Here is a 9,420-nt window from a genome sequence, read left to right on the forward strand (position 1 = left end):
CAAGGCTTTGACCTCTGTCTGAGCCTATCGTGTGTGTGTGTGTGTGTGTGTCAGTCGTTCAGTTGTGTCTGACTCTTTGTGACCCCACGGACTGTAGCTCTTCAGGCACTCTGTCAATGGGATTCTCCAGGCAAGAATAGTGGAGTGGGTTGCCATTTCCTTCTCCAAGGGATCTTCCCACCCAGGGATGGAATCCAGCTCTCCTGCATTGCAGGCAGATCCTTTACCGTCTGAGCCACCAGGAAAGCCCCAGCCTGATACTTCCTACAGTTTCCATTCAGAGTGGGTCCTCACTAAGCAACCCCTTCCTGCCGGACTCTCTCCCAGTTCCACTCTCCTCCCTCGCCAGTTCGTTTATCCCTATTGTTCAAGCACACTGCTTATAGCTATGTAATGGGGTAAGTAACCCTGCTGAATCTATGGGGATACTCTTGCCCTTCCCACCTCAAGGGATGGTTGGAAGGGCACAATAGATACCCTTCTATTGGCACATTTGTGCCCTTCTAAGGTCACAAATGACACAACAGATAGGAAAGCTACAAAGTGGAATATCCATGTCACATATCATCATTACTTGTACATACAGTATCTCAGCTCCCAATCAGACACTGTCCTGTTACTTTAGTGTTCCTCATGTGAGTCTGACATACTTTTCAGTTCCCTGGGGAAAGGGACAGCGACAAAGACTTGTTGCTTATTACCCACAGCTTCAAGCACAGGGCAGGGCACCTGGTCTGCAGTCAACAAATATTTGCTGGGTTTATAAAGAACAAATGTACAAACAGTGGAACATAAGAGAAATAAACAGGGACAGGAGCAAGTGAAGGAGAAATATGATTAAAGAACAGGGAGGGTACATTCTGGGAGTGAGGGGAGACGGAGGGAAGACAAACAGTGGGAAGGCAGCTCTTCTTTGCCAGTTTAGAGGAAACTGGACTTTGAAACTGGTGGCCAGAAAGGATTGCCAAATGGAGGGAGGGCACAGCTCCGATTAGGGCGGTGAGGGAGAAATGCAAGATGTGAAGATAGCAGAACAAAGGCGTGTCTAGCACAGAACAAGCACTCAGTACATATTTACTGAATGAATGGATTCGGGCTGAAAGGGAGAGCAACCAAAATTGAGTTCTTACCATTCCGAGGCCAAGAGAACTCTGTCTTACTGGGGCTCCTGATCAGTGTACCCCCAATTCAGCTCCTCTTAGGGCCTACGTTTCTCTCACACCATTGAGCAGCTGGCTATTCCTGATCTATTTGTCCTTTTCCATGATTTCAACCTCAACTTAATCATTCAGAATTGTTGTCTCACCCCTGCATTCTCCTCAGTGCAGGACCTTATCTCATCTCAAAACCCCTGTGTGAGTGATCCTCACCCTGTCCTGGGATGGGGATCTGAGTCCAGGGGGTGAGGACAGCTTCAGGCATCTGTGATTCAGCTTATACTTAGGGATGGAGGGGCTAAGATGCCCATGGACAGGTTCTTGACCTCAGTGTTCCTACCACATGCACCCCAAGGTGCCCCAGATCCTGTTTTGACCCAAAGCCTTTTAGGGTCAAAACTAGCCGAGTCAGTTTCAGAAGCAGCCTGGAGGAATTACTGTGCTCTGGTACAGGCCACCCAGAGGAACTGTCAAAGGAGTCAGACACCCAGGCAGCAACAGGCCCTCCCCACTGCCGAGGGCTTGGGTTAGGTCCATGGGCTCTCCACCCCAGCCCCATAGCACTGACTGCAGAAGAGAAGGAACCTCTACTTAAGAGGCTGTCAACGCTAGGTTTCCCATACTTGAAGCCTCTCTCCACAGTTCTGTGTTTACTGTGGCAACTGACTCAGGATGACCTCAGGGTGATGCTTTCTGTCCTCACAGGCACCTATCTCTGTTACTGGGTCTTGGTCCCAACACTCAGTGGGGATCTGGAGGAGTCCTACAGCCCAGGATAAGCTCTCAGCCTGTCTGCAACCCTTTGCTGGGGCGGGGGACCAGGAAATGCTCTGGAAGATTATAACTAATCTCTAGGAACACCTAAGGCAGGGCCATTCTGGTCAAAGGTCTTCTTTGCTTTTTATATCAGGGGCCATCTATTCCAGAATAGAGTGAATATTACCTTTCATCATCCTCTCCTTAGGATTGAGAGCAGGCAAGTTCTCAACCACTCCCTGGAGCCAGAGTTTGAGGAAAGAAGCCAAAGGGTATTGGGACTATTAAATGCTGTGCCTAAGTGAGTGAGGTTCAGTGAATACTCCAGTTGCTTAGGGGGATCTGGAGTTGAAAACCCTCCCCTCCCAGAAGACAACATTGTATCAGTACCGAAACAGCCAGAGTATCTTTCCTACCTTGTCACAAAGTATAACTAATCCCAAAGGGCAGTCTTCAGAGAAGAGAGAGCACCTGAGAGGGAGCCTAGATGTGTAAGGCTTACTACAAGGCTCAAATGCCCTTTCTTGCTAAAAAGACAAGTTACTGGAAGGAAGTGGGTTGCAAAGAGACCTGACTTGGTCTCACCCTCCAAACCTATGGGCTTAGATGATGTTGGGAATAGGGGCCACCTGACCAGGACAAGGCACCCTCCTGCTTTCTCACCCCTTCCTGCCTCTGCTGGAACAAAGTGAGGCACAAGGTCCTCTAGGCAATGGGATCGACTCACCTCAAGCCCATGCCCAAGTGCTTTATCAGGTTGCTCAGCGAGATGTCATTGGCATTAAAGGGTTTCCTCTTCTCTGCAAACTCGTGAGCCAGGCAGATGCGCCAGCCAAAGGGAGGCACCTGGTAGCCCTTAGCTTTCCCCTCGTAGGAAGCCATCAGCTGCCCGGAGTCCTCCGCACTGCTGTAACCCTGTTCATGCTGGGGTTGACTGTCCTCAGGGATTGGACAGTCTGTAACCTGCACAGCCTCCGTGCCATTTTCAGGGCAAGAAGCCTGTGGATCCCCTTTGGCACAGCTGGTCTGTTCCGAGGCTGGGACGCCGGTTCCCATATTCCCTGGATCCTGGGTCCCCAGGACCTCGGTGGTTTCAGTTCCCGAGCTTTCCGGTACCAAGTATCTGGCCAGCCAAGCCCAGATGTGGACGTGGATGGTTGTTAGGTGTTGTCTCGGAAAGCGGGCCACTGGAGAAAGCTAAGGCGAGCCGGTGTCTCTGTGCAACCAGGTAGCTGTTGCTGCTGCGGCGGCGGCGACAGCAATAAAGCCGCCACGGTCTCACCCTCGGTTGTCTCTCTGGGTCCTGGGCGGGAAGGATCGGGTCTCGACGTCATTGGGCCGCGGTGATTAGCTGGCCCGGCCAAAGGGCGACTGGGCCCGCGGAGAGGGGAGGAGCCCCCGGGGCCGGCCCTCCAGGCACCGCCCCCGGGACCGGCCTGGGAGTTCGCAGCAGCCCAGGCCCCGTCCCCGGGCCGCGGCACCAGGCCCCCCAGCGGTGGGCGCCGGGTCCCGCCGGCCGGTGTCCGGGGCGGTGCCCGCACCCGGGTACCAGCCCGTGGGAAGGTGACCCAGGGCGGCCGGCCCACCCGAGCCCCTTCCGGCCTAGCCGGCCCGGCGCTTCCGGCCGGAAGGGACTCGGAGGGAAGTCCCGCCTCTGCCGCGGCCGCAGCCACGCACTTGGCCCGGGCCCGGAGGGGCGGGCGGCCGAGGCCTTCGAGGCACCGAGTACCCTGTTTCAGTCTGGTCCCGTTTCGATCTGAGGGGTATCCGGGCTTGGTTGCGAGGTGCCGGGCGGCCAGGGCCCCGGGCTGGGAGGTGGAACCTCCAGGGAAGGGGTCGGGGGTGGCCTGGGGGTCCCGGCGGGGAAGAGAGGGGATGACCTGGCGCCGATAGGGGCAGGAGGCTGGGACCCTAAGCGGCGCCGTCTCCCTCTGCAGTGCCCGGTCAGCTGCCGCCGTACCTGCCTTCCGCCTTCCCTCACTCCACACCTGGGCGCTTCCCTCTGACACCGTGGTACTGAACGCCCGTTTCCTCGGTCCTCACCCCCAGGCTCGCCCGAGACACCCTTCCCTGCCGTGGTACTGACCTCTGATACCCCTTGTTTCCTTCTAGATCCGATCCTGGAGCTGCCATGATTGAAGTGGTAGCAGAGCTGAGCAGAGGTCCTGTGTTTCTGGCAGGGGAGGCCCTGGAGTGTGTGGTTACAGTCACCAATCCCCTGCCCCCCACGGCCACTTCTGCATCCAGGTGGGGACACTGGTACTGAAGAAGGTGGCCCTTCTGGGAGGAAGCCTGCTATCTGTAGTGCTGAGCCAGAGCTCAGGCTGTCCTGTGGCTACATCACCACCACCTTGTTCATTGTGCTCTCATTGTAGGGAAGGGCTAGTTAACAGAAGATGTGGGTGACATAGCCCTCAGCTCGCCTTTCCTCTCTCCTCCCCCTGCTACCTATAGTATACTTCTCTGTGTATAATGGTTTCTCTTTGGGGCTCTGGATTCTCTGATCCGGACGACAGCCACCTCTCTGTGTTGGTCTTCTCAGTGTGGTAGTGAGTTTGGGAGAGCTTTTGTGAGGTCAGGAACTCCTCTGATGCCCTCTTTTCCTCCTCCCATAGTGAGGCTCTGGCCTGGGCCAGTGCCCAAATCCACTGCCAGTTCCATGCCAGTGAGAGTCGAGTGGCACTTCCTCCCCCCGACTCCAGTCAGCCAGATGTCCAGCCTGAGAGCCAGACTGTCTTTCTTCCACACCGAGGTTAGAGATGGGGCTTTTGCCTTCAGAGGGGGATGGAATCATTGTTACCCAAGGGTGAAGTTGTCAAATTGTTCTGATGGGTCATTACAGTCTCTGTCCTATTGGGGATGTGGTAGAGTGTAATTATTGCTCTAGGGGGCGTAAAGCTGTTCCTGTCTCACCTTGAGGAAAGAGGAGTGGCTTAGTTTGGGTTGCCCCGTGTTGGCAGTGCTTACTGCCCCCACTTGCTGCGCTAGCCTTCTCCAGTGCTAGACAATGAGGTTATTAAGTTGCAGTTTTCTATTTTTTAGGTGAGAGGGGTCAGTGTATCCTTTCCACTCCACCAAAAATCCTCTTCTGTGACCTGAGGCTAGACCCTGGAGAGTCCAAATCATGTGAGTAACTGCCCCCGGGCCCCTGGATTGCCTTCTGCGGCTCCTGGAGGGAGGACCTCTCCGGCTACTTCCGGCTGCCCTGACTACTGCTTCCCAACCAGACTCCTACAGCGAAGTGCTGCCTGTAGAGGGACCACCCTCATTTCGGGGTCAGTCAGTCAAGTATGTCTACAAACTGACCATTGGCTGCCAGCGTGTCAACTCACCCATCACTTTACTGAGGGTCCCTCTGAGGGTTCTTGTGCTCACTGGTAAGCAAAGGTTCCTGGAGGGAGGGGCTGGGGAAGAGCCTCACCAAAGCAGTAATGCTCTTTAGAGAGTTTGTGAAAGGGGCTGGAGGGAAGCTTCCTGATCTTAGTCACAGTGTGAGGGAGCTGGGGAGAGAAAGTCCTGGAGCACAGGTGAGATGCCTACCCCTCAGTTGTGGCGCCCTATACCTTCAACCCTGACGGTTGGCATCTAAAACCCTAACCACTGCTCTTCTCTCCCACCACCTCTCCACACTCTCTCTAGGCCTTCAAGATGTCCGGTTTCCCCAGGATGAGGCTGTAGCCCCATCCAGTCCATTCCTAGAGGAGGACGAATGTGGGAAGAAGGATTCGTGGCTCACCGAGCTGGCTGGGGAGCGCCTCATGGCTGCCACATCCTGCCGCAGCCTCCGTGAGGATCCTTCCAGAATTGCCCCGCCCCTTCCTCCCCTGTAGTACTCCTGTCGCAGAGACAGACTCTCCTAACTGCCACTTTCTTCTGAGGACCCACAGATAGTTCATGATTATAAAGGCAGGCCCACCTTTTGGACTCCCCAGTATGGACCCCAGGCTTACTGTGTCCGTCTCTCCCCAGATCTGTACAACATCAGTGATGGCCGAGGAAAAGTTGGGACGTTTGGCATCTTCAAATCTGTATACAGACTTGGCGAGGATGTGGTGGGGACCTTAAACTTAGGAGAAGGAACTGTAGCTTGTTTGCAGGTGAGAGAGGAGCGGGAGCTTTGGGGGAACTGGGCCTGGAGGGTTAGGGTGGAAGGAGAGGGCCTGCAGAAAGACAGGCGGCATGGAGCAGTGGGCGTCACCCAGGGCCCTCTGGTAAAACAGCGTGAGGTTGGGCTGCCCTCCCGTCCAGAGTCAGCGCGGCCCTGTGCCTGCCTGCACACCCTTGTCTTCTTGATGGCAGTTCTCAGTGAGCTTACAGACGGAGGAGCGTGTGCAGCCTGAGTACCAGCGGCGCCGCGGGGCAGGAGGTGCCCCCGTGGTGTCCCACATCACTCATGCCCGGCACCAGGAGTCCTGCCTGCACACGACCAGAACCAGCTTCTCTCTCCCCATCCCTCTCAGCTCCACCCCAGGCTTCTGCACAGCCATTGGTGAGACCCTGACCTTGTTGGGGGCGAGGGGCGCCCAGGGTAAAATGCTGTGCTTTAGTACAGTATAATGGATCCTGGTTCCTAACACACGCCCAGAAGTTTCCACGTCCAACCTCTGACCCTTAACACTTCCTCAGAACTTTAACCTGTTTCTTAGGTGCACGCACCCCTAAATTCTTAACAGCTGTGCAGACCTCCTCTCCCCCTGCCCACTGGGACCCTGTGGTATACTTATCTCTGATTCCACAGAGCATTTGCTTCAAGCTACCAAGTCCTGACTGTCCCACACTTGGGTTCTTAGGTGCTTGATGCTCTTGTCCTTATTGTCACGCTTCCAGTGACAACACACTAGATTTCTTGAGCAAAATCCTCAATCCTGGCTCCCTGCCCCATGACTTCCCTGCTCTTCCTGAATACAGGGTTTCGTTTTTGTTTTCTAATTTGCTAACCACACCCTGTCATTGGCCTTTACTCCTGGCCTCTAATGCTTCTGCCTTTCTCTCTCCCCCCGCCTCCCCCACCCCCCTGCAGTATCCTTGAAGTGGCGTTTGCATTTTGAGTTTGTCACCTCCCGAGAAGCCGGTTTGGTGCTCCTACCTCCCGTGGAACAGCCCGAGCCCGCCACCTGGACGGGGCCTGAGCAAGTGCCTGTGGACACCTTCAGCTGGGACCTGCCCATCAAGGTGCTGCCTACAAGCCCTACCCTGGCCTCCTACGCGGCCCCCGGCCCCAGCACCAGCACTATAACCATCTGAAACTGCCCCACATGGCACAGCCTTCTTCAGGATCCTGAGAACTCAGCCCCTGGGCTCTAGTAGGGCCCGTTGTTTCCACCTGGGGTCCAGTGGCACAGATAATGAGAGGCAGGCTTTCGGCTGGAGCATTAAGTTATTTATTCAGAATAAATCGGCAGCTGCTAGTGGTTTCCCTGGGCGGTCAGCAGAAGGGCAGTCAGTTGCGTTTAGCTGGAGTGGGGAGCAGGCGCCGCAGGCACAGGGGTGTTAGCTGAGCCCCACTCTGGGTCGGGCCCTCCCCCTTTGCAGGGCAGCCGAGGGTCAGATTTTTGCACGAGGGAGAACTGGCATGTTCCTGCCTCCTGGCGTACCTCACAGCCCGCAGGGAAGTCGATAGGATGCTGGGACCTGGGGAACCGAAGGACGGGGGAAGGGTCAGGACAGTGAAGGTCCACCTCTATCCCTGCCCCGAATCCCCTCCCCGGCGCTCCTCCCACGTCTCCCCAGGGCCCCCGGCCCTGCAGTATTTCTCTTGCCTGCCATATATGGATTTTTTTTCATTTCACAGCAGGAATATTTTCCCTCCAGATCCACCTAACTCCCCTCACTCTGTAGCCTGAAGCCTCTCACACCTTGTCGGTATCGTCAGGTTCAGCCAGCCTCTTACTGCTACTCCGTTCATTCTCACATCAGAGCAATCTAGTCACACCCTGGCCAGCTCTCAGTCCCTCACATCGGAGCCATTCTCTCTGGCCACCTTTGGTCACTCACGTATCACAGCAGCCCACACCGACCGGATGCAGACAGGTGCAGTGGAAGCAGTCCTTGCGGAGCCAAGACTCGCCCAGGGTGAAATATTTCCCCTCATAGTGGCAGGGGGCTGGGGAAGAACAGGAAATGTTAGAGCCAGAGCGGAGGAGTAAGGGCATGCTGCCCCTATGTGTGGTCTCTCCTACGTCCCAGCTCCAGGGAGTCTGCGTTTGCTGCCACGGGACCATCCCTGAGCCCTTCCTCCCAGTGCCCTCTGCACCCATCCTTCCTTACGCCTCACCCAGCTTTACCTTGAGCTTGGAAGTAGCACTTGCTGTGGACTCCTGGGTGCTGGAGGAGCAGAGATGCCACCAAGTAGATGATTCCCCAGCCTCCTCGAGTTCCCGTAGCCTGTCCCGCCCAGAGTGTCCTTGGGGCCATTGTGGCAGCACAGCTCTTTCAGACCCTTCTTGGCTTCCGTTCAGGCTGCTCTGGCCTCGTCTCCTTGGCTCTTCTCTGTTCCTCTCCTTGAGCCTTAGCTTCGGTCTCTCTCCCCTGGGCGCCTGTCTTACACCATCTCCGTGCCCTCTGTTCTCACAGGCTTGGGGATGTTTATAAAGTGAGGACCCTGGCCCCCTGCTGAGTGGAGCTGGAAAAGCCGTAACTCTGTTTCCTGAGGTGAGGGCATGAAAACAAGAGGTCTAGCTTTAACAAGCTGTGAGAGCTGATTCATGCCCCCGCACAGCCAGCGGGAGGAGGGTGGCCGGGGAAGGGGCGCTGGACTGGGCACTTCCCCAGCAAAGAGGGGGCGGGGTGAGGGCCCCCAGGTGGTCCCCAGGACTCTCCTTGGCCTGGAGAGAAGGAAGCATTCCACCATCTCCCCCCGCCCCGTAATACACACACACACACACACACACTCTCCAGGGGTGTGTACGCTGGGATCCCTGCCTGGACCGGAGGGAGGCATTTCCTGGGGATGGCTAATCCTGTGCCCCAGCCAAACCAAGGAGATGCAGTAGGGTGCGACGGCCAGAGGTTCCAGGAGAGCAAACAGGCACCTGGTGTGGAGAATGTTTCTCTCAGACCCTAGGGCAGGGTCTCCTTGCAGTGTCCTAGAGACATGGCTGCCCCTCAGAGGTTAGGGGTAGGGGGCTGGGGGCAGGTGTCTTCTTTTTTTTTACAGGCATCCCAGAGATAAGACCTATCCATTGTTCATCACCCCAAACACACAGCAAATAAAAGATCTTGCCATATCTGGGAATGGTTCTTTTCAAATAGGAACATCTCTAAGTGCCCTCACGGTATGGGTCATTCCAGTTTTCACAAGAGAGGCCCTTCTTTCCTCCTGTACATTACGGAATGAGGATTTAGGAACATATCCTCTGACATCCTCTTTTGGATTTCCTGTAGGTTCTGGAGAACCTGAAGATAGGTGATTAAGAGTCAGACCTTGAATTTAGATCCTAATTCTAAAAAGCTATGTGACATTGAGCAAGTTAGTTCACCTCTCTAAACCTGTTCCCTTGTCTGTAAA

General features: G+C 55.5%; 3 protein-coding genes across 13 annotated transcripts in view; 1 reads left to right on the forward strand and 2 right to left on the reverse strand.

Annotated features, from left to right (window-relative positions):
* Positions 1-3,487, reverse strand: part of GBA2 (glucosylceramidase beta 2) — an 11,091-nt gene extending 7,604 nt beyond the window's left edge. For all 3 annotated transcript variants that reach the window (XM_040263456.1, XM_040263546.1, XM_040263619.1), the window contains exon 1: positions 2,641-3,487. In XM_040263456.1, coding sequence (XP_040119390.1) covers positions 2,641-2,969 — 329 coding nt within the window. In that variant the 5' untranslated portion in view covers positions 2,970-3,487. The remainder of the gene's footprint in view (positions 1-2,640) is intronic.
* The window catches only part of RGP1 (RGP1 homolog, RAB6A GEF complex partner 1), a 10,698-nt gene extending 1,554 nt beyond the window's left edge, over positions 1-9,144 (forward strand). Inside the window, exons 1-12 of one of the 9 annotated variants that reach the window (XR_005725167.1) lie at positions 3,609-3,697; positions 3,851-3,926; positions 4,026-4,160; positions 4,529-4,665; positions 4,956-5,039; positions 5,141-5,290; positions 5,553-5,699; positions 5,883-6,010; positions 6,213-6,402; positions 6,934-7,085; positions 7,786-7,943; positions 8,487-9,139. Coding sequence is in view for 7 of the 9 variants with exons in the window: in XM_040264221.1 (XP_040120155.1) it covers positions 4,045-4,160; positions 4,529-4,665; positions 4,956-5,039; positions 5,141-5,290; positions 5,553-5,699; positions 5,883-6,010; positions 6,213-6,402; positions 6,934-7,157 (1,176 nt within the window). In the remaining 2 variants the exon portion in view is untranslated. Of the gene's footprint in view, positions 1-3,531; positions 3,698-3,850; positions 3,927-4,025; positions 4,161-4,528; positions 4,666-4,955; positions 5,040-5,140; positions 5,291-5,552; positions 5,700-5,882; positions 6,011-6,212; positions 6,403-6,933 lie in introns of those variants that run through there. The other 8 variants (XR_005725142.1, XM_040264321.1, XM_040264435.1 and 5 more) reach the window with 8 other exon arrangements.
* Positions 7,364-8,353, reverse strand: LOC120881050 (microseminoprotein, prostate associated). The gene is made up of 3 exons (XM_040264639.1): positions 8,198-8,353; positions 7,908-8,016; positions 7,364-7,544 (listed from the first exon to the last, which is right to left on the reverse strand). The coding sequence occupies exons 1-3, from the start codon at positions 8,325-8,327 to the stop codon at positions 7,364-7,366; spliced, it is 420 nt and encodes a 139-aa protein (XP_040120573.1). The 5' UTR covers positions 8,328-8,353.
* Positions 9,145-9,420: the final 276 nt, after the last annotated feature.

Source organism: Oryx dammah, unplaced genomic scaffold, assembly GCF_014754425.2.
Source record: "Oryx dammah isolate SB20612 unplaced genomic scaffold, SCBI_Odam_1.1 HiC_scaffold_1, whole genome shotgun sequence".
NCBI classification, from domain to species: domain Eukaryota; kingdom Metazoa; phylum Chordata; class Mammalia; order Artiodactyla; family Bovidae; genus Oryx; species Oryx dammah.